A 27,478-nucleotide genomic window follows, 5' to 3' on the forward strand; every position below is an offset into this window, starting at 1 on the left:
TAAAATGTATTCGTTAGACTAATCCTTTCTCCCTGATAACTTTCATTGCTTTACAGGATTTCACGGTGAATTTCCAAAGTAACACTAACTTTGTGTTTGTTGTGCAGAACACGTGAAAGTCTTGCATCCAACACATCCAGTATTGTGGAAAGCAATAGACGGCAGAATCCGGCGCTGAGCCCAGGCCACATTGGCACCAGTAGTATTGGACTGCCTTTCAGCTTTCGCGCCATCCCAGAGCCCTCCACCACACAGCCTGAGAAACTCCAGAAGTCATCGAACTGCCTGGCCTCCATCACCAGCGTCTGACAGGCAGTGGACTGAGACGGTGAAGGTGGTGGAGCCAAAGTGAGGCGTTTTCACAGTTTTTCACCTTTCCTCAAACAACAAATCCATAAACACACATGATTACACACATCTTCAGACTCCTGAGGATCCATTTACTGGGACTGTTACAAAAACAGGCATGGCTTCAAGAGACTGTTCCTACAGCTTCAAGAACTTAACTGCAAAAAAGAAAACAGAATAATATCAAGACCGCAGTGGGTGCAGAAACCTACCTAAAGTACTTTGATTTTGGTGACATGGACTCTAGTTTGTCTTATATCAAGATTCTTGAATATTGGTATTGGAAAGTAGTAGACTATAGGATTCAAGTTACATTTGGAAATATCAAAAAAAGCTTTTTATATTGCTTAACAATACATGTCCAATTAAATGTTCTCCTTCCTGAAATAGCGTGGAGTTGTTCAGGACAATTTAATGTATCAGCACAATGTCAAGACAATAAACGTTGATCCTGAGAACAACAAATGAAAGATATGAAAACATAAATCAGCTCATATTTGTGTAACGCAATGCAAATTATGTATGTATACTCGATACTTTTGATATCCTAATTATTATAATGGTGGTATTAAAGATGCTATGTGACCAAAATAACGTTTGGATGATATGAGCTGCACTTCGCCTCCTGCATGGAGGCATTTTTATTGTCTGATTTGTAGATTATAGTATATCTCATGTTTGCTCATCAAGTCAGTCAGAACTAATTCCCGTTTCTCGTAATTGAGGTTGTTCAAAGAGCTACCTATGACATGTAAGATTTATTTTGTAAGATTTCCACAGAGCTCCATCCCATGTGACCTGAACCATCACTTTAGGAACTTCCTTTCTGTGCAAACTAAATGTGGAGTTGTGATGCGAGAAAGGGAATTGTTAAAGAGGTCTTTCACTGAGAAACCATTTCTTATTTAATAGTTTTGAAAATGATCAGTTACTGAATTTTTTATGCAGGTTGAACATGAAAATAGTCTCCTACTCCTACCTCCTGCATCAGCTTCTGATAGAAATTAAACGGTGAAACTCTGGGATTTTAAAAGCCTGACAGATCTACATCACGCTGTCACCAAACACTCATGGACTCACCCATCTTGACTCACGACGGGGGAGGCTGTTGTTGCTTTAGCGCAGGAATGACCAGAGAATGTCTCGACTATTAGAAGCTAACCATTAGTATTAGAAACTCCACAACACGGCAGGCTTGTGTCATCTGTGGGGATAAAACATCAACATTGCAAAGCAGTTGTCAGTGGTAGAGCCAAGCTGTATTATTAATATGAGTAAAGGACCTCTTTAGGACTACTGGATTCACTGAGGGTCAGTTGTGTCACATGGTCTTCTTTTGCAGAAGAAGTGTAGATAATGTTTCAGTCATGTCAAAAATTGTTAAAGCTTAAGTAAGGTCACAGAAGTCATGAAAAGAGGTTTGAGTTAGTACTGTGAATAAGTGTGGATGGTGTGTTCAAGTGACCAGAGTAGATTCAGTCATCCATGGAGCTGCAGTAATACGCTTGCAGGATATTCAGTAGAGCGCTTATTTTGGTTATTAAAGCTGCAATAGCAACTTTGGAAATCAAATTTGCCTCAAACTTTTTAACCATGCCTCTTAACAACATTCTAACATAATATAGATATAAATATATTATGAAGATTAAAAACACAAAAAGTTATAAAGTGGTTCTCTTGCGTTTGTCTGAAAACCTTCACCAATAACACGCTTCAGACCGAAAGCAACAACTAGACCATCCGGTTGTCGGTCTCGTCGAACCACTACACTTCTGCATTTCCCTGGGTGCTCCATTCATTACACACTCTTGGATTTAGCTACACAACACCACAGGTGTGAGAGGTTCTCTTCTCAATAATATCAGACAAGGAGAAACAGCCGGCTGCTACCACTTTAACTTTAGGACAAACTACAAGAGTCCCAAAAAGAAAAACACCATTTGAAGTCACGGACAACAAAAGACGTTTGGACTTAGAAAACAGCGACTGGTGTTTAGCGCTATCTCGTTTTGATCGCAGGTTTCCGGTTACGACAGAAAAGTCTCAGGAAAGATTTTGTGAAAGGATTAAGAAATGGTTCATTCCTACAAAATAATGGAAAAAATCTGTTAGAGGATGCACTTTTATTAGTTGTGGGTCAAAATCAACAAACAAAAATACATCTTCCCTTTGAGTAAAGAACATCTTGATTAAAAATTATTACTCAACCTGAAAATCACATAAATATTTGTAAATGTGTGGATCCAAATGATTTTGTTAGATTTTTAAACAAGGCCAGGTCATTTGACAGCCTTAGTGGATCAGATCCAGGCTGTGGACGCACCATGTGACTGCAGTTCTCTGGGTGACCTGCTGGTGGAAACATACTGATGGAGGCTTAACAAGCTGCTGCAATAACGCTGCAACATGGAGAAACCACCATGTCAGGCAGCAGCAAGCTGACCCAGTCTGAGTGTACGGATTTAGCTGCTCTGGTGAGAGAAGCTCTGTGAAAATCATCTTACACAACATCAGCAGCTCAGAGCTGTGCGCTCATTTCGGAAGCCTAAATATGATGCCGATTTTTTAAGCTTTAAAGTTAGTTTTTTTAGTAATTTCAGTTTGTATGACAATTTTTTTTACAGGTGGAGATCTTTATTTTATTAAGAGACCAAGCTGCATTGCAAAGCATCAACCACTGAAAAGCTCACAAATGGCGCCTTTTAGTGGTCATATGAAGTAAAACAGCAACTACTAATTTCAGTGGCAAAATGTGTGAAAACCTTGAGGGCAGGAACTTTCCTCTATGTATTTCAGTTATAAATAAACTAAAAGTTCAGAGACAGGAAATATAAAAAGAAAATTAATGAATTACTAACTGACCAGACTTGATGCCAATTGGGAAACAGGGACTTTAAATAAAAAGGTGAAAAAGAAATTGTTTAATAAGAATAAGAATGCCTTTATTTGTCCCTCAGTGGGGAAATTGCATTATAGCAACGGCTCAGGTAAAGCAGGATAGCAGCAGTAGCACACACATTAAAGTAAATGGAAGTTTGCAGAGCATTGCACTGCTGTTTTCATGTTGGATAGCATTAATATGTGCAATTTATAGACAGCAGCCATGTTTAAATATTAAATTATGTTATGTATTTTAAACATCTAATCTAGAAAACAAACAAATAAATGATTGTATACATCTAAAAGCACTAAGTGGAAGCACCTTCATAGTGATTATGTTGCCGAAGCCAACATTTGCTCTGGTTGGTTAGTTGGATTAGTTGTTTAAACCAACATCTTAACAAAAAACTCGTGTTTATAGAGGCTGCAGTGACCCACATGGCAGAACAAAAGGATGGAAAAGGTGAGTTTTTCATAATTTTTCCCATTTAGGCTAAATTTCTGAATAGTCGTACCTGAGTTTCTTAAAAGCAAATATGTAAGTTTTCAAGTTATTTGAAGTCCTTAATGCAACATTAGGCCTTTAATTCTATGTTTTTGATTTAGTTAGTTCCCATGTCATTATATTTTTAATATGAAATACATCCATACATTCATTTTCTATACCCGCATGTCCATACAGGGTCTTGGGCTGGTGCCTATCTCCAGCAGTTTTTGCGTAAACAGGTGGGGTACACCCCGGACAGGTTGCCAGTCCATCTCAGTATTACAGTATTAAATACCAAACACACCCAGATACCAAAAACCAGCAGAAAGATGTGACACGCACAAGTGGGTTGAACTGTTTGTACTTTAATGAGTGAAGCAGAGGACGTGGTGTCTGAGTCTCAGATCTACAGACACAAAGGTTGAGTGATAAAAAAAATTAATTCTAAAGTGGATCAGGGTCACGTGGAGCTTGGCACATAAACAGCAACAAAAAATACTCAGTTTAAACACGTAACACATACTGACACACACACTCAATTTCTTTATGCTCAGCTGATTTTCCTTCAACTTTTTTGTTTCCTCCTCTTCATGCTCTGAGTACACAAAGAGGAAATGGTCAGATGTGGGTTTTAAAACACAGAAAAACACACAAAGAGGTTCTCAAAGAAACATGTAAAAGACACACACACACACACACACACACACACACACACACACACACACACACACACACACACACACACACACACACACAAATGATACTTCCCATGTATTTTCTCTTTTACAATACCACTGTTCAACATCTTCAAACATAAAATACTCAGCCAAACACTTTGAACAACGCTGACCGGAGAAGACACCGCTGCAAGAGCAGCGGAGTGACCTGTGGTAGCATGGATTTGGTTCTAAGGCAATATTAAGTTCCACAGATCTGGAGCTGCTGATGCAGTCTGCCGTATCTCCATTTAAAAACCTTCATTCCGTTTTATATTAGCACCATGGGAGTCTCTCCTTCAATCCCTCACTTCCAAGAGACAGTTGTCGGAGGTATTCCCTTCAGAAAAAACACCTTAAAACAAAACACTGTGGTGAGGATAAAACTGGAGACATTAGTGAAACATGACAGTGCAAAATTATTAATAACAAAAACAGAGTATGAAGCAAGGCTTAAAATAAACACCACTTAGAAAATCTTCAATTGTTCTTTTCTTTTACTGCCTAAGCACACGCTTTGAGCAAACGTAGCACAATAAAGGATGGACTTTTCTATCTTGTTCTCTTTTACATACACACACATGCACACATACACACAACACAATACACACCCTCATATACACAGTAAACACATTGGATTTCACAATACATAGAAATAAAACTATTTGCAGCCGATTTGAGCTGGGCTGAACAGGCCAGCTCCCAAACATCAAAGGCATTAAAACTTCTGTCAGCAGTTACTCTTGAGTCTCTTAAGTGTAAGCAGCTGTTGGATATGAGTAAGTGGCACAGTTCAAACATCAAGGACTCACAAAGAGCTCCTCTTTTAATGCCTTCTTCAGTTTTTTTTAGCATCTATAGTTTGTAATTCTCAGTATGAATCTAGTTTGTGTGTGCGCTTGAGTATCTCAACAAACTGATTTGGATCTCCACCGACCTTCTCTCTGAAACTTGTCGTCAGAAGTCATGAAACGGTCTCCTCTGTGAAAACGGTGCATGCAGATAAATTTCCCCGAACGTCTTGGTGTCTTTAGTCTCTTTCAGAGAGCGCGGACACATTTGGAGACAAATATTAGCATTCCCAGCATCCTTGTCTGTCTGCCAGTCAGAGAAGAGGGAACAATCTGTACTTTTCTCGTTGTCATGGTGACGGTCAGGATAACGGTGGCCGAGGCTGTTCAGAGGTCACAGGTTAGAGTCGAGAGTCATTTCCTGACATGGAGGCTCTCCTGGAACTTGGTGCTGGTGTAGCGTATGTGGAAGCCCTTTTTGCTGATGGTGTCATCGCTATGGAAACGGATCAGCATGGTATCTCCAGGTGAATATATCCCCTCTCTGGGCTGAGGACAAGAACAGAGGAAGAAAACTGTGATGACGATTTAGTTTTTCTACATTTTGATCATTGAAGGCACACACACACACACATGCACACACACACGCGCACACACACACACACAAACAAACAAAATCAATCGTTTTTTTTTTTTTACTTGGGGCTATTTTTTAAGACATATGGCCTTGACTTTCATTTTTATGCCGATGACTGTCAGGTCTATGCCCCCACTGAAGTTAAGGAAATAGCTCTATTGTGAGGTTAAGGACTGGATGAGATGTAATTTCTTGCAGATTAATGATTCTAAGACTGAGCTAATTGTACTGACACTGAGTGGCTCTCCTGTATTTCCATGGCATTACTCATAGGAGTATTGCTAGGTTGCAGCTAGTTCTGAATGCTGCAGCCCATCTTTTGACTGGCAGTTGTAGATTTGATCACATCACTCCAGTTCTTGCCTCTGCACTGGGTCCCGGTTAGGTTCTGTGTGATTCTAAGATTTTGGTTCTGGCTCATAAATGTTTAAATGGCCTTGCACCCGTCTATCTTTCTGAGCTTCTCATGCATTATGTTCCATCTTTAGGACTGAGGTCAGCTGACCAACTAATTGGTCCGATTGAATGTCCCAAGGCAAGGCTACAGAGAGATTTTAGGTCTTTCACAGTGGCGGCACCTTTTCTTTGGAATATGTTACCAGTCACCATTAGGCAGGCATCATCTGTTGCTACTTTTAAAAAGTTACTGAAGACTTGTTTTTACTCCAAAGCTTTTAACACCTTGGGCTGACAGGACTGTCCTGTTGTATATGACCCCATGTGTCAGATTTTTATTTTTTGTGCTTATTTCATATTTTTTAATTGACTTTTGTCATTTTATTGTATTTTTCATTTTCTGTTTAGCTCTTTACTTTATGCAACATTGTTGCATTTAACCCTCTCAGACTCAAAATAAGTTTTGATAAAAGGACAAACAACTAAGTCCTGCAGGGGAACTTCTGAGTTAAAAAATGTTCATGAAATACGTATGTGGAGTAACCAGGTAGGCAGGTTTTAACGTTGCAAATCTGCAACACCTGCCTCCAGAGGGTTGAAGTGCTACACAAATAAACTTTGATTGGCTGATTCTCACACACACACACACACACACACACACACACACACACACACACATAAATATATATATATATATATATATATATATATATATATATATATATATATTTCTCAGGCCACTGAGAAGGTGGTAAGTGCATCCCCATCTCCCCCTCCACGGGTGGTCTCATCCTTCCAAGGGTTAGGGTTAGGGCCTAGGAGCTTGAGGGTTCTGTTCAGTATCTAAGCTGTTCTTATCTGCACTTTTCTGGACTGAGATGTCTGATGTATTTCCTGGGATCTGCTTTAGCCACTCCTCCAGTCTGGGGGTAACTGCTCCGAGTGCCCTGATGACCACGGGCATCACCGATGTCTTCACTCTCCAGGCTTTCTCAAGTTCTTCTTTGAGGCTCTGGTACTTCTCTAGTTTCTCATGTTCCTTTTCCCTGATGTTGCCATCACTTGGTTACCACAACGACTGTCCTCTGTTGTTTGTCCACCACGACAACTGGTTGGTTCGCCATCACCATTTTGTCAGTCTGGATCTGGAAGTCCTACAGGAGCTTGGCTCTCTTGTTCTCAGCCACATTAGGGGGTGTTACCCACTTTGACCTTAGAGCTTCCAGTCCATACTCTGAACAGATGTTTCTGTACACGATGCCAGCCACTTGGTTGTGGCGTTCCATGTAAGCTTTCCCTGCCATCATCTTCCACCCTACAGTTATGTGGTGGATTGTCTCAGGGGCCTCTGCGTAGCCTACACCTTGGGTCTTGTCTAGTGTGGTAGATCTTGGCCTCTGTTGCTCTGGTGTTCAGGGCCTGTTCCTGTGCAGCCATGATGAGTGTCCCTGTGCTGTCCTTCAGACCAGCTCTTTCTAGCCACTGGTAGGATTTCTAGATATCAGCCACTTCAGTTATCTGTCAGTGGTACATCCCATGTAGCGGTTTGTCCTCCCATGATGGTATTTCCTACAACTCCTCCTCTTTTCGCCATTGTCTGAGACATTCACTGAGCACTTCATCTGTTGGGGCCTTATCCATGAACTTATGGTGTATTTATGGTGGTGGTCGGAGGGATCTCTGCCAGTGTGCCCCAGGGCAGCTGTGGCTACACCGTAGCTCATCACCATCGGTGTGTGAATATATAAAAGAAACCAAGAGGTGTTGGCTGAGGCCTAGCTTTTGTGTGCCTACCCTTTGTACACAGTCACATTTCCACTATAAACAAAAGGTCAGATGAATAAATAAATAATACAACAACAACAAATAAACTACCAGCAACCTTAACACAAAAGCATATAAATAATAATAATATAAACAGGTATTTCCCATGAATAAACTTAGATGCGCACATAAATATTACATTTTCCTTCTGATCATTAAAAAAAATCTAAATTAAAACAGAAGTGCACCCCTCCCTGATACACAGAACAGGACAGAACAGGAGAGCTTACCCCAGAACCACAGAAACGGCCCAGCCGGTGTGAATTTGCATCATATCCGTTGTAGAGCTCGATGTAGTCATACCCACAGTCGGCCTCCTCCTCCACCTCAAAAATGATAAAGGTGAGCTCGATGCCGTAGCCCTGTTCAGTGGTCAGCAGCCACTCACAGTCAGTGTGACCTGGGTAATTGTTATCTCCAAACTGAGCATGTGAGTAAAGGTTTTTCTGATGAACTTCTGCTTTCAGACGACCTCCGCATTCTAAAAAATACACAAAAGGAGGAAACATTATACTGGGATAGAAATGTTTGCTAAAACGTTTAGAAATGTTTTGAATTTTTCTGAGTATCATCACTGAGTTTCATCATGTGTTTGCACGATTTAACCACTAGAGGGAGATGCCACCCCTTAGAAGAACTCACATTTGAGTAAGACGCGTATATATGTCGATGGTAAGATTTCACAACCACACACTTCAGTGATACATTCTGGGACATTTATGTGTACAGGAGGACACACCTGTGGTGTGTGTGGCCTGGAATCCTTTCCGTTGCACCGAAGCATCAGAAATGAAGCGAAGGTACATCTTGTTCCCTGTGGAGACCAGAGGCTCTGGGGTCTTGCTGCCACACAGTCGACTCAAGATGGCTGCTGTATCACTGTCCCCATCAAAGGCCTCTAGATGGTCATAGGCACATTCCTGATGCTGCTCAATCTCAAACTCGTTGAAAGTCTGTAGAAGTGGAAGATTGACAGAGACTCGTTAGATAAAGCATTAATACTAAAATCAGCAAGGATCTAGCACCTTTTAAGTGACACTTTAAGAGGCCAACCTTTATTTTTTCCCATTTCAAACCTGAGCAGGATGCTAATTTTTTTCATGTTTTTGTTAATTGAGCAAACTTTAGCTCTGCACTGGCTTTGAACCACTTAAACCCAAATGTGTAAGCTTTAAGGTCTCTTATGTCTTGTGTCTCTTTTGAGTTAAACATTAAAAGATGCTCTAAGCAGAGTAGGTACAAATAAAAGTGCAACTAAAGATTGTTTATAGCAGTCTTTATCTGATTAAATGTTCAAAGCCACTTTCAGCTTGTGTCCCTGACCTGGCCTCTAAACATTTACAATCCACCAATTAGACTGTAAGACTTATTTATTTATCATTTTGATGTTGCTGCATCGTCAGATTAAGATCAAGTTGAGCTTATTTCAACTGCAATAACTCTTCTGATTGGTACTAAATCAGAACTTAACATGTGATTGACATCCTGTACATTAAAGCGCCAGAAAGAAACTCCTAAACTTCTAAACTTCTATGTTCTTCATTATTACCAAAAGCAGAAAGACACAATTTAAACATAACATAGGTAAAAGAAAATCTGCACAAGTGTTAAATGGTGATGCAACGTGTGTCCAGTTACATAAGAACGTTCCATCCCTCCATCCATTTTCTTAGGTTTTCCTCCCCGGGGGCAGCAGCCTAAGCAAAGAGGCCCACACTTCTCCCCAGCCACGTGGGCCAGCATCTCCAGGGGAATCCTAAGGTTTTCTCAGGCCAGGCGAGAAACATAGACCCTCCACTGTGTCCTGGGCTTTCTTTAGTCCTCCTCCTGGTTGGACGTGCCCGGTAAACCTCATCAGGAAGGCGTCCAGGAGGCATCCTAACTGTAACCCGAGCAACCTCAACTGGTTCCTCTCGATGTGGAGGAGCAGCGGATCTACTCCGAACCCCTCCTCCTTGACCAAGCTTCTCACCCCATCCCTATGACCCCTTTTCAAAAGAACTGATCAGCGTGACTTGGATGGGTACAGTTTGGATTGACAGCCCCTCACCACTATGACAAGCACACATCTCATGTCAAGGGTTAGACCATAGATTCACCATTAAATTGAGAGTCTCACCTTTCAGCTCAGCTCTTTCTTCACCACGACAGAACGGTACAACGCCCACATCACAGCAGACACAACACAAATCTGCCTATCGATTTCACTCTCCATACTTTCCGAATTCATGGACAAGATTTTGAGATACCTAAACTCCTTGACGAGGAAGGATCTCGTCTCCAATATAAAGAAGGCTTCTACCCTTTTCTGACTCAAGAATATAGTCTGCAAAATGTAGTGACCTGATCCTTAGACCACCAAAACAGGTCTTCTCAGCATCTTGGCTGCATCTAAATCCTGTCCATAAATGTTATGAACAGAATTGGTGACAAAGGGCAGCCTTGGCAGAGTCCTACTCTCACCAGAAACGAGCTGGACCTACTACCATAAGCAGATTATTAAAGCTAAATGGCACTGTGCCAATTTTTTTATGATTCAAGTAAGTCATGTGGCTGCAGAGAGAAGGCAGTTTGAAATGTTTTATGCGGGCTGTATTTATTTGTGTCTACACACCATGAAGTCTAAAGATATTTACCTTTAGTTTGGACTTAAACCTGCATAAGAGTGGACCTGCAACTGTCCTAGAAGTTTCAGGAAATGTGTTTGAGTGGTTTGGTGTGATGTTGCAGACCAACAGTCCAGATAAATGCAGTCATCACCACATATCTCCATCTAGACTCGCTGTGATGGAACAAGCAATTTCATGTGTGGCTATTATGGGGAAAATTGGAGATAATATAACTCCAATCACAGTCTTTATATTTATGTATGAAGGTTTTTGTGTCTTGGCCACTGATTCACATGAAACTATGAGCATGTGAACACCACATATCTCCCTTTGCCTTCAAGCCACATCTGTCTGATCTAACAGCAGAAGTTTCTAACCCCTCTCTGGTGTCTTGTTTTAAACCAACACATTCTCACACCAAAGCGGTCACGAAGGGTGACCGAGTGTTTGGAAGTGACGCACTGTGCTAGAGCATCGTTTTCTGATGCCCGCGGAGAAACAGAGATTTTAGCAAACTGTGACCTTTACCCTATTGCAATTTAACCTTTCCCTCTCCCCCATTCTAACCTTTACCCACTTACACATGCAAAACTTTGTTTCTTGTAGACTTGTTCCTCTCAAACATGTTAAATGGGAAATTTAGAATGAGAAACTGGGTTAAGGTTAGGATGGGGGTGAGGGAAAGGTTAGATCGCTAGAGGTTAGAGGTTGAATGTCAGTGAAATGTCCGTTTTACCACGGGTGTTGGAAAGCGACACTCTGGCACAGTGCATCGCACAAACGCTTCGTCAGTTTTAGCTGCTTTGGGTGTGAGAATGTGTTGTTTAAACACATGCTTCAGCTTCTCAGAGATAAAGGTGCAACTTGTAAGAATGACACCCTGCAAGATGGACATCCTGTGTTCATTGTTAGCTCAACGTTAGTCTCTAGCCTGCTTCACCCGATATAAAAGAAAAACAAATAGATGCCGTGGCTTTTTAGGGGCACAAGAAATAACTTCTGGGTCACTCCTTTTTACTGGCTTTGGTTTTTTAACAACTCTTGACATTTTGGCCTGACTGTGTCAAATTATAATAAATGCACATGCTGCTGCATTAGTTTGTTGCAGATTCGGCAACCTCAAACTCAAATATCGTAAACAGTAACTGCTGTTTAAATCAAAAGGAGAAGAGCTGACACCCCCAAGCCGGGCTAATAATGAAACCTGGTTCATTGTGACCTTTCTTCCAACACGATTGAGACAGTAGACTGTTTTGTGATAATTTCAGTGTATGATTCTTACATAATGCTCCTTTAAGTTTCTTTGTTGGAGTGCACAAGTTGACTCCCCCTCCCTGAGCAGGAAACTTGCAAACAAAATCAGAAGTACTTGGTGAAAAATATAGTTTGTTTCACTGTGTCTAATAACAGATTTCTGTGTGTGTGTGTGTGTGTGTGTGTGTGTGTGTGTGTGTGTGTGTGTGTGTGTGTGTGTACTTGTTTAACTATCCTACTTAGGACCAAAACTGGCATTTTCACTAATCTTCTGAAGACTGATCGGCCTTATTGGGACCAAAACCCGGTCGTAATACGGTGGACCCCATGGTCTAGGCTTAGGGGCGAGGTTTAGAGGTAAGATGTGAATTGAGTTTTTGTTACAGTTAGGTTTAAGAGTACACTGGTTATGGTTAGGTGGAGTAGATGGTTAGGGTAAGGGTTTGGGTTAGGCATAAATGTAGTTACTAAACTGAATGGAAGTCAATCCAAAGTCCAAATATGGGTAGAAAAACAGATGTGTGTGTGTGTGTGTGTGTGTGTGTGTGTGTGTGTGTGTGTGTGTGGGGGGGGGGGGTAAAGGCAAAACATACAATCACGCAAAGAGACACAAACACACAAGGACACAGATGGCCAGTGCCCAAGGCCTCTTGTTAACACATGAGTGCATTCTTGCAGTTAACCCAAATATCTGAGCAAGTGCTTATCCCTCCATTCACATTCAGGTTTCATAACTGCAACATGAAAAAGAGATTTTTTTGTGTGCAACAAGGAGGCAAAGAAGCCCAAGGCTCTTTGGGATAGGCACTCCTGCCATGATCATCTTATCGCACACTTACGATCTTCACTCTGTGTCCCGGCATGGCGGTGATGTCCCAGGTGCACTCCTTACGGCTGGGGTACTTGTCAGGCCAGTTGGGGCTGCTCAGGGTCCCGCTGGGACTGTGGATCTTATGCTCACATTCAGCTGAAGCACAAAAGCGCACACAGATAGGAAGGAAGTTAAAACCGTGGCTGTACAGGAAAAGGTCAGAGGAAATGGAAAGGGAACAGGAAGGAGAGAAACAAGAGAACGAAAGGAGAGAAAGGATTTCAAAGAAAGCACATTCTAGTCACAAGTTCAGACTGAATTTCACATGAAAGCATGCACAAACTCATGTAGCTGCAGCTGGACGACTGCATATTTTTACTTGTTTTTATGTTTGCACTTCTGTATAGGAGTATACTAAAAATAAACTGGAAATATGAATTGAAACAATGTCAGTATGTGGAAAAAAAACAAAGTCTCGTCACATCCATTTAGTCAAATTTCAGATAATGACAAGTTAGGCAACTATTCTGAAACATTTATAACATTTGGTGGTCACCCTGCATGTGCAGCATGCCTGATCAAAATGATTCATCAGGCTTTTATAGAGCTTGAAGTCATGCTGAGGAAGTTAAATCAAGTGTGTTGGAGCAGGAAACCACTAAAACATGTAGGATAGGGCCATGACTGGACAGCACAGTATAGATCAGTGATTCAACTAACCAAAACAAATATTTTAATAAATTAATAAAATAAAATAAAAAATAACTATATATATATGGCATTACCTTTAGTTTGTGTATATCTGGCCTGGATCTATTTAAACTTCTAAATCTAAAGGAAAAAAGGGAAACTTCTCATTTCTTTGTAGATTCAGATTTTTGGTAGTTAGCTTTAGCTGGTGACAGAAGTAGCTTCCATTTTCTTGCCTTCATACCAAATATGGTCTAGAGAGCAGGGGTCTACAAACCTGGTCCTCAAGGGCCACTATCCAGAATGTTTTAGCTGTTTCCCTGCTCCAACACACCTGGTTAAACAGTTGAATCACCTGTTCAGCAGCTCATAAGTTCCACAGAAACCTAATAATCACATTAAAGTCAGGTGAGTTGTAGCAGAGAAACATGTTTACACTTTTCAGCTGTTATCATTCAGCTGCCATTCACTTCAGAATCAAGTCTGCTGACTAAAACTGCAGCGTGTTGTCAACAAACTTCACCTGGTTGGAAGTCAGAGTCTCAGAAGGGAACTTTGGAAGCTCTTTTCAGAAAAACTCCCCAGAACCCTATATCAAAGACAGCCACTGTAGTCACATGTGGCATCTGAGAACACGTGTTGTGAGTTAGATGAATGCTGGTAGGAATCCAGGTGGCATGCTAAAGACAAACAGCCGTGAGTCTGAGACTGGCGGGCATCCTTTCCTAAACAAATTCAACCAGTGCAACTTTTAAAAACGTGTTTAATGCAAATGTCTAATTCTACATTTTCTATTGTTATTGGTTGGAATGGCTGAAAATAGCCATCCGGTTACCTTTATTCAGTAGCTAACAGTTGCAATCAACAAATGCCTTTATAGAGTGTACGATTTGATGTCTTTTTACATTAATCTACCAGGTGACATCTTTACACAAACGTTAGATTTTATGAAAGTCAACTTACAAAAAAATGCCTTGTCATGGGAAAGTGGATCAGCATGATTCTGCAAGGTTACCGGGTCAAGCAAGCCTCGTGAAACAAACACATGTACAGACAGAGCAATATGTGAAGTCTTTAAGCTCCCAGTTATTTGAAATACAAGTCATTTTATGAGCATCACAAGGTACCTTTACTGGGGTGTTCATGTGTGTGTTGATGTTGAGTTTATGTCTGTGTACCAAAGTTGGACTTCAAAGAGATTGGTCTAAAATTTCAGCAGTGTTTGTATGACTGTGGGGACATCCAAAACGGTTTTAATAAACATTTTACTGATGTCTCAATCTTTTTAGCTCCCTTTGTTATGAAAAATTTAAAACAAGTCTGTGTTTCATTCATGATATCAATGTAATAATTTCATACAACAATGTTTGATTTCAGATGTTAAAGGTGCATGATGTAAGAATGGTGTAAGAGTGACATCCTGTGGTCAAAGTTAGTTACTGCAGTCCGTTTTGGTAACACTTTTAGGTCCCTATATTAACGTTACCTAGTGTATTCTTTAGCACGAATAAATGATTAAATAAAGTAATAACAACAGCTTAATATTTATGATATTAAGTAATGCATTGCTAAGTAGACCCCCCCCCCCACACACACACACACACACACACACCGGCCCTTTGTCTTAATCTTAAGGACAGTTAACAACATTAAGTACGTTTATAATGGGTTTCTTTGCTTATTAATGCTTAATAATACACTAACGTTAATAAAGAGACCCTTATTGTACAGTTAACCCATTTAAAGTGTCATTTTCTTACTTTCTCTGTGACTTTAATGTCTGCTGCCAGCTGCAGCTCAGCACCAGAAGACTAGATGATTAGTGAAGTTGAGTCATAAGTAGATAAATACATTTCACTGTAATATCAGTTTACTGGTAATTGAAAAAGAAGCTTGAGCTATTTTTAGACTCGACTATTTGCTTCCAGTTCACTGTTAGCACTGTTAGCTCAACATTAGCCTCTAAAACAAAAATATGCCATGGCTTCTTAGGGGTACAAGAAGTAACTTCTGGGCTCCTGTTACATGCTTAGGTACAAAACGCTGCTGTGTTTTACCCACCAGTGTGGAATTACAAATGCCAGCTCTGGTGTGTTAGCCAGCACAGACTCAGCACCCACACGGACTCAGACATCAGTGACTAGGTTCCTTTTTGGCCATTTTGAAAGCAGAAGAAATGACAACCACCCAGTGTTACATTCCTTCCAACATGATTGAGACATTAGACTGTATGGTGATCATTTCACTGTTCTTCCATGTTGTGTACCTTTTATATTACTTGACGTGGATCTTTAAGCCAAATGTGAGTCAGGCAGGAATTTTTGATACAAGTTCAAGCTGAGACTAAAATCCTAAACAGCACTAAAGGTCACCTTTGAAAAAGGTGAACCAAACAGTTGTAACTATAAACCAACTCACAACCAAGTCACAACTCTGGAAGATCAACCACATTTCCAATCACTTGGGATTATTGTTGATTGTGTGTGTGTGTGTGTGTGTGTGTGTGTGTGTGTGCATGCGGAAATGAAACCCACCTTCCTTACAGTCGTGCTTGTTCTCATGCAGCACAAAGCCATGACGACACTGACAAACGTAAGAGCCCACTGTATTAACGCACTCGTGCTGGCAGCCACCGTTGTCCTTACTGCATTCATCTTTGTCTGTGGAACACACACACACACACACACACACACACCCACACACACACACACACACACACACACACACACACACACACACACACACACACACACACACACACACACACACACACACACACACACACACACACACACACACACACACACACACACACACACACACACACACAGATCACTAATGTGGAAACATCAGAGGTGAAAGGGAGGCAATAGAGAAAAGAATAAATAGAGAAAAAAGAGGAGACAGCAGGAAACGTTCCCAACAGAGGACAGGTCGATGATGTAAGACAAGGTGACAGAAGTGGTTAATACGTTAACATGCCTGGACAGAACTACATTCAGCTTCCTAGCTAAACTTTGTTTTTGTTTAATCATCGAGGCTGAATGTTAAAGCTCAGAGGAAATGTCAAAAACCAGAGTCATGCCAGCTTTCAACACTGCAACCAAAACCACCAAGAAACATCTAAAAGTTAAACTTTTTATGACAGTATGTTACAGTTAAGTTCAAAAGGCTGGAAGGTTAGTTAGCGTAGAACTACACAGTTTGCTGTTGAAGGTTAAAGTCAAAGCTGCAAAAATGAGACCTGACATGTTTTCTGGTAGGTTCTACCAATGCTCTGTATGTTTGACATGATGATTGATTCTAATTAGGTCTCACATCTGCTATGTTTATCAGCTTTTGATCAAGCAGAGTATGAAATAAAGAAAATGCATGCAAGTTTGATGCCAGGAGGAGGAGCTCCCTGGACAAAATGTTATGGACCCTTAGGCTAAAATGAAAACTTGTAAAGAAAACCCAATCAAAGTTTGTGTCTCTTCTCTTTGCTATATTCTCTTCTTTATCCATCAGTCTAATGGTTTCTCCTGGCAACCTGCCTTTGCCTGTGGGTGACGGGCTGACAATAACCCTGTCCATTGCAGCAGTGGAGTGGATGACAGGGTGGAGGTGGAAACAGCAGAAAATACCCTGCTCTGAATGGGGCTGCCACGTTGAAAAAGAAATAAATGAAGAAAGATGTGAGAACGGAAGAACGACCACATCAGAAAAAAGAAAGCATTGTACAAGGAAGAGGTCTGGGAGACACCGAGCAGGGTGTTCTGGTGGGTTTGTGTGTGAAACTTGCTTATATGTGAGATTAGACACAGACACTGACTTTCATCTCAACTCAACTAGATCTGGTTTTAATGAAACCACTAAATCCTCTCTACCTGTGTGTGTGTGTGTGTGTGTGTGTGTGTGTGTGTGTGTGTGTGTGTGAGATGTGGTATTACGGTGCTATTGTAGGCTCAGTCTCAGCCTATCACTGGCTAAGAAGCTTTGCGGTCGATCATTGTAGGTGTCTCCAGGTCAAGCTCAAAATGTCCACATGCACTCACTAGAGCGTGCATGCACATGGATTTGTAGTATGTGGGAGGCTGGAGGGACCTCCCTAAAGCTGCTGGCTTCTTGCCAACCAAAGGTTATCCCTGAAGGTTCAAACAAAGCTCAAACACAAGTGTGAACATGCACTGATAAGCAATAGTTACCTGTGAGTGACTAGAACAATCAGAGCTATTGGGAAGCTCCCCAACTGATTAACCTTTGGCATAAACCCAAATTAAGATGGCTGTCACTAGGGAATTGTATTGGCAAGAATCTGCTGATATAATATATTTCACAATACAGGGGAGACAATATGATATATTGTGATACTAAAAGCCAGATGATATTTGGAATTTTTAAGACTGAATTTAATTTAAAATTTCAGGTCAGGCAGGTTTAAAGGTCAACCTTACTTATATTTTTAATACATTTACAGTGGACTCAAATAGGAATGAATTCCTTGTACATTCTTCTCCTGGGAAAATAAAGCTCAGATATGCCTGTTTGAGGGTGTACAAGTCAGCTGGAGGAGAAAGTAGCTTCAGACAACAGGATTTGGAGTCTTACTTCCTGATATTTGGACATCTCCTCTGATTGGCTAACAGCAACACAACTCTACCAATGACTCTATTATTTTTTTACAGCGTTTTATCACCACAAACAATACAAGCTTGAAGGAGTTCTGCCATGATGTGGAGTTGCTGAAGCTAACAGTTAGCTTCTACTAGCCGAGACATTCTCTGCTGTTTCCTGGATGCTATATCAACAACAGCCTTCCTCGTTGCAAGCCTGCGAACGTTAAACGGTGCCTTTGATTTTCCCATATATTGTGTAACAGGAAAGTATATTGGCAAGTCTAGCGATACGATACATATCGCAATACAGGGGAGATGATACGATATATTGTGATACTAAGAGCCCGATGATATTTGGAATTTTTAAGACTGAATTTAATTTATGAAAAACTCACAATAAATAGGTCAAAATGTTACCTGCATAACAGCACGTCACTAAAGGAAACAAAAGCACTGTCGCTGTTGCGTCAGAATGAAGTTGGTAAAACCTGCTGCAACCTAGCAGTCAGAGTTTGAATTACACCACACAAAAGAAATGCAGTAAATGTCAATTCTCAGTTAAAAAATCGGTATACTACTTATGCATATTGATTCAGTATCATAACACAAACACCGTAATATTTTCTTTTCTGTCAGCGCTAGTCATTGTAACGTGAGGAAATATGGGTTTTCTGTCACAATGGTGGTGCTGGACTCAGCTGGGTCAAAGCTGGGTCGCTGAGAACTTTCACCCACAGATTAAGACCTGAACGCCAGCGAGTCTGGGAGGAAACCATAACATCAGCCACCTGCAGTCTACCAGAAGATGTTTTTCCATGAGTTGTACCCAGACCAAGTCAAAACATAAAGTTTAAACTTCTTTTTCTTGATTTTAATGTTAAAGTAACCATTACCATTTTGCTCATTATAAATGTGTTTAATCAAATGAATGGTTCTTATGCTTTGGGGTAATTATAAGAGATTTAATGAATCCATTCTTAAATAGTGTTGAGAATGTTTGTTACTGACCTTCACACACACTCAAGCACACAAACATTCACACACACCCACACACATCTTCTCACACAGTAAACTCCAGACACATTTGATGACGCACATGTTTGCTTTGAGAAGAGAAAGGCTTTTGGTAAGTTTCAGTCTTATGATTTCAGTTCGTGCTTGACAACGAAAGAGAGTGGACCTGAAAACCAAAGGGGGGACAGAGCCTGTTGGCTCGTTTCTCCCCCCCCCCTTTTCTCACGCTGTTTCTGCCAAGCCAGGCAGAATAGCTGAATCGCAACTTCTAACGCAGACTCATTACCAAGTCTTTTGATTTCTGAGTGAATTAACTTAAGAAAGCGCATCGACAAAACGCTTTACCATCAACGTGTACCGAGGGCAACTCTGGACCGGTTCGCGGCACATCTTTGTCTTCTTTGCCAGCCAAGGTGCCCTGGATGAAACATCATCCTAAGGTGACGTCCCGGGTCCAACAGAGGGTCCGATTTTCGGTGAGGCAAAACACGACAGATAGCGTTTTGATGCATCTTTTCCAACTAAACCTAAGTTTATTCAAACCATCACTTTTCACTCAGACACCTGTTTCTTCCTGAAGCAAATTCAGACTCACACACGCATCCATCTCACCTCATCTCACCACACTTTGCACCCACACGCATCCATAATCACATCATATCACTCTCACAACTCACAACATTCTCAATCTTCATAAATTCACCAGAAGGTCTATTTGAGCAAGAACAACATATCAACTGTTAAAGATTGTCCCACAAAGTTGCCAATGTTGATTGTTATTTCCTGTTTGTCAATTTCAAAATCATTAGTTTAATTTGAAGAATTAAAACTTTTAATTGTCAAACTGGTTTCCTCATTGAACTGAAACACAGACACTCAGATATTATCGGCAGTTTATCGATGAAAACAACCTTTGAGTCTTCTTAACAATAAAACTGAGTAAAGACAGTTTCTCCTTACAATATGACCAGCCAGCCAGTTTTACAATATAACTGAGCCAGTCAATATTTTCTTTACAATATGGCGAGCGTATCCAGTCTTCTATATCTGCGATATGTCTGATTTCTAACATCTGAAAGCGAATTTTTCACAATTTTACGCTTTTCTCTGTGTTTCACTTTGATGTCTTATTTTGAAAAAAAAAACGGAAATTGTTCCGCTGAAGTCACTCTTCCGGGAGACGTCCTGGTGGGAACTTGACGGCGGAAGAACTCCGATCTCAAATTGTCCGCAAATTACAGAACTAACTTTGATTTATCCCATCTTCGCCTTCGGAGCGAACGTGTGAGTTGTGATTTTGACTAAATTCTGTCCATTTTGACGCGACGCCGCGCCTCTAACCTCTTCAGGTCGGAAAGCTACATTTCCGCTCTGAACCTTTCTGGGTGAGCTACCGTGAGCAGCTTATCCTCAGTCCTAAAATTAAAACTAAATTCTCCGAACCTCCGTACCGAAACTAAATTCTCGGACACCCTTCGTCTCAGTGTGTTGACACTGTGGGCGAGCTATTGTGGAAGATATTTCCATTTCATAGGCAACTGATCAAAGCCTAATCTAAACCGGAATGCTCGTAGGCACCTACCGTAGCTTAACTTGCTCGGTAAACGCTGTAAGTCGAGTCATGGCTGTCACGCGTTACTGCATCCAGATTGCGTACGCTTTATAGTCCGTTTTTACAAGCGGAGCGAGATGCCTGCTTGTTAATCGGGAAAATTTAAGTCTGGTCGCTACAGACAGAAAAGCTAGACCTAGCCGGAGAGCTAAGCTAGCACGCCACAGTTGGACAAAAAGGGAACGCGTCCCGTTAAATTGTCAAACCATTTCTGACACAGTCAGTCTGTGTCCTCACGAAACCCGCATCGGCGGTGATTCTTGTAATTCGCTACGGTGTGTAGAATCTACAGTTTGCTACGTTTGTCCGTCTGATAACATCTCGGCAGCGTAGGGTTTATTATTTTTTTTATTTTTATTTTGGACCGGTGAACGGGTCGGCTTTCACAGCCTCCGTTGCTCGGATCCATGCCTTTTTCTTCCATCTTGTGAAGTTGTGTGTATTCATTTCTCTATCAACAATTCCTTGTTTTACCCTGTGTCATAAAGATAAGTTTCGCTACGGACAGTCCTTGATTGTGAGATAAATTAAGGAATTTGCCCGGAGTTTTACGTCGACTCAGAAGGTAAAAACGCGAATTGCTCTGAACTTAATGAGAGATGGACGAGACACGACAAAATCTTTCTTGCACTGTTACACCTGATGTAAGGTTCTCTGACGTTCTGCTTCCAGGACATGCCAAGACGCAGGAGTCTGTTTACCGGTCGGGCCACGCTGGTCCCTCCGCCCGCCCGAACGGGCCCGCATTAGGCGGGTGCCGCCGGTCGGGCATGGTGGGGACTAGTGGCAGTGGTTCGGTGCCAGCGGCTCTGGGTCGGAGGTGGTTCTGGTCTGCAATTCATGACGTGAATTCAAACAACATGCTGTTTACAGTCATAACGCTTTTTCTTTACTTTTATTTCTTCCAGGGGGTCAAAAACCCACCATCAATATCAAGGTTTGAAATAAACAACACTTTCTCTGCTACTTTTAAGCTGAATAAATCTCTTGAGCCTATGGTTAACCTCTCTGATGAACAGGTTGTGCTTAACACTTTGGATCCAGATGCTTCTTCTCTGTCATCCATGTTAAAGGCTGACCATCTCTCCAGCATGGGTGTGAAATCTTCAGGCTGTGATCCACCGCTTCAGTCAGAGGTCTGCTTTACTCGTCAGTCCGCCTCATGCACAAGCCAGCTTCTTTATCGGGGCGTGATGGAAACGTCAGCCGCCGTGAAACACTTGTGGTCTCCGGACGGAGCAACCTTCCCATTTGCAGGGTTTGTGCCCGGACATCTTGACCTTTATGTGAATGACCTTGTCACTTTTCAGTTTGTGACCTCTGCTAATACGGTGGCCAATTCTTTTCTCCTTTCACAGGGGTGTGACTCTGTCTCTGGCCTCTGTGTTCTTTTTCCTGTGATTTCTCTTTCATGTGACCACGACGGCCCAGGAAAACCTGCGGTTTCCAGCAGTCAAGTGGTCAGTGCCGATGTTGAGGACGCCTCAGTGGTTGCTGTGCACACCTCTCTCACGGGCTCGGGAAGGCCACCCGGCCCGGGAGGTGTAGTTGGGTGCAGTGATGCTCTGCTCGGGGCCCCGCCTGACAAAAGGGGGGTGCCGGGTGGCACTGAGTTTTCCGTTGCGGACTTCAGGCTGTTCGGGGGAACGCCTCCTCCGAGCGGGCGGGTCATTGCAGAATTCGACACTGACCTTCCACCAATTCAGCTGACAACATTGACCTCCGACCCGGAGTTAGGTGCTGCACCTTCTACGGGGCGGAGTTCTAGTCAGTCTGTAACTACTCTGGTTAAACCGGGTTTTTCTGATTCTGTGTGGGCACCTCCATCATTCTTGGGAATAAAGTATTCTTGGCTTCAGTTTTCAGGGCAGAACATGTTCCTTTCGATAGTGTCATGTCTGTATCTGATTCTAAACATGGCTAGGTTTGCTTTGACACCCGTGACACAACCATCCTTGGATCACTCCTTTTCAGAACCTCAAAGTCCAACACCTCCAGGTCTTTGGACATCTGACCACCTACTCTTTCAGCACGATCCAGGCGACAATGTGTATCTTCTTGGTAATAGGGCTTTTAAGAGCTTAAGAACTGTTCTTTGTTATGCTTCTCCTGTCTCACAGACACGGCATAAGTTTGAGATACAAAAGGGGGGTGGGGAGCCTCCTCCTGCTTTGCGAGCATCATTTTCGCATTTCCAGTTCACTACTATTTCTGATCACAACAAAGTCGCCTCCGTAAAGCTGCAACCCAACTTTGAGCAGGTAACATCAGGTTCTGATCTAACAGTTATACCATCAGCTTCACTCGAGTTCCGGACGGAACCCTCAGGTAAATTCAAACAAGTTTCCCTGTGGGTTCGTAACACAAGATACAAACAGTTTGATAACCAAATCGCTTATGAGCCTGCTCCCACAGATACGTCCAAACTCGTGTCTCTGTGGGTCCGCAATACCAGATTCAAAACTCTACTCTGACCAACTCTATTCTGACCGGATTCTTTTCCGCTAACTGGTGGACCGTTACAAATTCTCTCGTTTGTGGGGTGAATTTTTAACAAATGTGATATCCTTTGAATTTTTTTTTCAGGTTACCTGCCTCCAGCCAGGACACCTGCTACTAACTCACATTTTTAGGGATTACTAACCTACTGATTTACATTTTTAGAATTGATTTACATCTCTATCTTTTTTATTAGTGCTTTGTGTAGCATGATTGTATTTGATTACAAATTTAATTTTATGTTGTTACTATTACTTAAAGGGCCACAAGCCAATTTGCCCTTCATTTTCATGATTATTTCTTTTATATATATGCCTTTAATTAATGCAGCCTGCTGAGTTTCACATATCAGTTAGGATTTACTTTCTTTTAATTGTGTTTTCTCTGCATCACGTTTTTACATGACATGTAGAGCAGGGTGCAGAACATTTCTTCTTTAGATAATTCACAAAATGCCTACACATTTTCCCAGAAGCACCCATAGATAGGTTTTGATTGATTTCTTTGATTTGCATCAAATGCTATCTATCATGTGGGCTGTCTCACTTTGTCTCCTTCTCCGAGCTCGTATGGCCTACATCCCATCAGAGGGGTCGTCTTCACCATCCTTCAGCTGGTTTCCTGTCGCATGGGGCTTCGGTCGTGGTTCGAGATGGGTCGAGGTCTGCGCTGGACTTCACTTGGATTACGCCTGAGGAATACATCCCCTGCCCGGCTCCGTGTGACACACGAGCTGCATATCCTTTGAATACCTTTGCATTATTGCTGATGAAATTAACTGCTATTGAAATAGCTCTGCTTTCAAGGTTTCCTAAGTGGATTACTTTACAATGATTGCAACAGTTTTGGCCTTAATCGTCTGATCAGGATAGACTCCCTTCTACACGAGACCTGTGGAGACGCTTCATCGTTCCTGCCTTCATCTGGGATGTCTGCCTTCACGAGTACATCGCGTTATTGAGGTTGTGTCGTCAGGTGGCCTCTGCTTGACCACCATGTCGTCACAAAAAGGGGGGTCTGTACCGCGAGGAAATATGGGTTTTCTGTCACAATGGTGGTGCTGGACTCAGCTGGGTCAAAGCTGGGTCGCTGAGAACTTTCACCCACAGATTAAGACCTGAACGCCAGCGAGTCTGGGAGGAAACCATAACATCAGCCACCTGCAGTCTACCAGAAGATGTGTTTCCATGAGTTGTACCCAGACCAAGTCAAAACATAAAGTTTAAACTTCTTTTTCTTGATTTTAATGTTAAAGTAACCATTACCATTTTGCTCATTATAAATGTGTTTAATCAAATGAATGGTTCTTATGCTTTGGGGTAATTATAAGAGATTTAATGAATCGATTCTTAAATAGTGTTGAGAATGTTTGTTACTGACCTTCACACACACTCAAGCACACAAACATTCACACACACCCACACACATCTTCTCACACAGTAAACTCCAGACACATTTGATGACGCACATGTTTGCTTTGAGAAGAGAAAGGCTTTTGGTAAGTTTCAGTCTTATGATTTCAGTTCGTGCTTGACAACGAAAGAGAGTGGACCTGAAAACCAAAGGGGGGACAGAGCCTGTTGGCTCGTTTCTCCCCCCCCCCCCCCCCCCCCCCCTTTTCTCACGCCGTTCCTGCCAAGCCAGGCAGAATAGCTGAATCGCAACTTCTAACGCAGACTCATTACCGAGTCTTTTGATTTCTGAGTGAATTAACTTAAGAAAGCGCATCGACAAAACGCTTTACCATCAACGTGTACCGAGGGCAACTCTGGACCGGTTCGCGGCGCATCTTTGTCTTCTTTGCCAGCCAAGGTGCCCTGGATGAAACATCATCCTAAGGTGACGTCCCGGGTCCAACAGAGGGTCCGATTTTCGGTGAGGCAAAACACGACAGATAGCGTTTTGATGCATCTTTTCCAACTAAACCTAAGTTTATTCAAACCATCACTTTTCACTCAGACACCTGTTTCTTCCTGAAGCAAATTCAGACTCACACACGCATCCATCTCACCTCATCTCACCACACTTTGCACCCACACGCATCCATAATCACATCATATCACTCTCACAACTCACAACATTCTCAATCTTCATAAATTCACCAGAAGGTCTATTTGAGCAAGAACAACATATCAACTGTTAAAGATTGTCCCACAAAGTTGCCAATGTTGATTGTTATTTCCTGTTTGTCAATTTCAAAATCATTAGTTTAATTTGAAGAATTAAAACTTTTAATTGTCAAACTGGTTTCCTCATTGAACTGAAACACAGACACTCAGATATTATCGGCAGTTTATCGATGAAAACAACCTTTGAGTCTTCTTAACAATAAAACTGAGTAAAGACAGTTTCTCCTTACAATATGACCAGCCAGCCAGTTTTACAATATAACTGAGCCAGTCAATATTTTCTTTACATCATAAAGCACCAAATTGGCCATGTTGAGCTGAATTTTGGTGTATTTGTAACTCAGAGTAATTCAAAACCCACTTTGAGCCAGAGGTGGTAGTGTAGGCTTGTAATTAAGGCTTGTACTCAAGTAAGAGTAGCAATTCTTCATGATAATTACTCAAGTGAAAGTACAATGCAGTAAAATTCCTCCTAGAAGCTTATGTTTTTTGAAAACTTACTGAATTTAATGTAACTATTCACTGCCCACCTCTGCTCTGAGCCCTGATACAAGATCTTGCAATATTGTGTAAGATTGTGTAGGACTTGGATTAAAACTGACATGAAAGGCAAAGTCATCTAATGGGTTTTCATAGTTAAAGAACAAACTGTCATAATATTCTGACAACGTTGAGTTTATATTTAAAAACAAACTCATAAAAATGTGGATTTTTCATCTGAGAACATTTGTGATTATTATGTGCGCCCTGCTACAACAATTGGGTGGTAATTATTGGTCTCGTGCACAAAATTGCAGCTGTGGCCCGAGATTTTTTCCAGTTGTTTAACTGTGCATGAATATCCCTCTATTTTCTTTCTCTAGTGCTGGGACTGTTTATGCACACATGCACGTAAATGAAGCAACACAATTTCCAGCAAGAAATTCTGCTTTTTTGTTTCCAAACTTTCCACTGATGTTTTATCAGCGTTGTAGAAAAAGACAGGCTGTCTGACCTGAACTTGTTCTACTGCTTTACAGATGCAGCTTGTACAGAATCATTCATTTAAACAAGAGAAACTTTACTGAATGATTTCATGCATGTTAACGTCACATCATCATGATGTCATTCTAGTGAAACAGTTATATTTTGGTAGATATTTTGGTTGTGTTTCTAAAAAAGTGGGACCCAACATGTTTCCAGCTGGGGGAGAATGGATACGGTGCTGATCCGTTCTACAAAAACAAGATCCATCCATTCCCTCAGAGCCAGTCGGAGACAGCTATTGTGAGGTTGTGTTACCTCCAACCTTTGATGAGGTTGCCGGCTTGTCGTTGGTGTGGATGATAGTTGGAGAACGGCTGTGCTTTATGTCCTTGCATGACTCAAAGACAAACATATGCTGCTGACACAGTGCCAGTCTGTCTGAGGGAGAAAGGGCAGAGCGAAGGGGTGGGTGCAGGGGGCCGTAGTCTCAGGGGAAAGGCTCAGAAGCCACCCATGAGACTACAAACATGTTAAAATAGCTGCGCACAAAATGTTAATTTTCCAAAAACTAAAGGCTGCACGAGCAACACACACACAACAGAGGACAGGGGAACAGAAAATCACTGCAACCAAAACTTAATTCATTCATTCAATTCATTTAACACTTAACTAATTTTTTACATATTAGAGATAAAATAGTGCTAGAAATTTAATAAAATTTAAACAAAAAAAGAGTCAAAAAGTGCCTCATGTTCCTTAAAATGTGATGACAAGAACATGGAAAAGGTCCAACTTTCACTGAATGAACTTGTATAAAATATATAGACTTTGGTACATCATAAACACAATAGTGAGTTCCTTGTACATTCTCCTTTGAACGTGTTTCAAATCAGGAGTAATACTCCAGATAAAAGGCGGTTCATAAATATAAACACTTAAATCACTCACAGATTTAAAATTTACACAGCTTGTAGGAGGGAAAGCTCTGAACTCAGCTGGAAATCCTGGCAGTCTGCTTGGATTCCAGCGGTGTTGAGCATCAAAACCACAAACCACTCCTGCGCCATAATTCCCCTCTCCTTTGTCCGTGTACATTCTGGGCGTTCCAGTCACACACACACACACACACACACACACACACACACACACACACACACACACACACACACACACACACACACACACACACACACACACACACACACACACTCACACAC

At 41.6% G+C, this 27,478-nt stretch overlaps 2 protein-coding genes across 3 annotated transcripts in view; one reads left to right on the forward strand and one right to left on the reverse strand.

Moving 5' to 3' along the window:
• The window catches only part of stox2a (storkhead box 2a), a 37,093-nt gene extending 36,150 nt beyond the window's left edge, over nucleotides 1-943 (forward strand). Inside the window, exon 4 of the mRNA XM_015963842.3 lies at nucleotides 108-943. Within this exon, the coding sequence (XP_015819328.1) occupies nucleotides 108-309 (202 nt within the window). The 3' untranslated portion in view covers nucleotides 310-943. The remainder of the gene's footprint in view (nucleotides 1-107) is intronic.
• Nucleotides 944-4,064: 3,121 nt separating this feature from the next.
• tll1 (tolloid-like 1) overlaps nucleotides 4,065-27,478 on the reverse strand; it is a 69,855-nt gene continuing 46,441 nt past the window's right edge. For both annotated transcript variants that reach the window (XM_070550185.1, XM_070550184.1), the window contains 5 exons: nucleotides 15,978-16,103; nucleotides 12,782-12,909; nucleotides 8,819-9,032; nucleotides 8,310-8,560; nucleotides 4,065-5,771 (listed from right to left, as the gene is read on the reverse strand). In XM_070550185.1, the coding sequence (XP_070406286.1) occupies nucleotides 5,637-5,771; nucleotides 8,310-8,560; nucleotides 8,819-9,032; nucleotides 12,782-12,909; nucleotides 15,978-16,103 (854 nt within the window). In that variant the 3' untranslated portion in view covers nucleotides 4,065-5,636. The remainder of the gene's footprint in view (nucleotides 5,772-8,309; nucleotides 8,561-8,818; nucleotides 9,033-12,781; nucleotides 12,910-15,977; nucleotides 16,104-27,478) is intronic.

The sequence above is a fragment of the Nothobranchius furzeri genome, chromosome 4 (genome assembly GCF_043380555.1).
Source record: "Nothobranchius furzeri strain GRZ-AD chromosome 4, NfurGRZ-RIMD1, whole genome shotgun sequence".
Taxonomy (NCBI): Eukaryota; Metazoa; Chordata; class Actinopteri; order Cyprinodontiformes; family Nothobranchiidae; genus Nothobranchius; species Nothobranchius furzeri.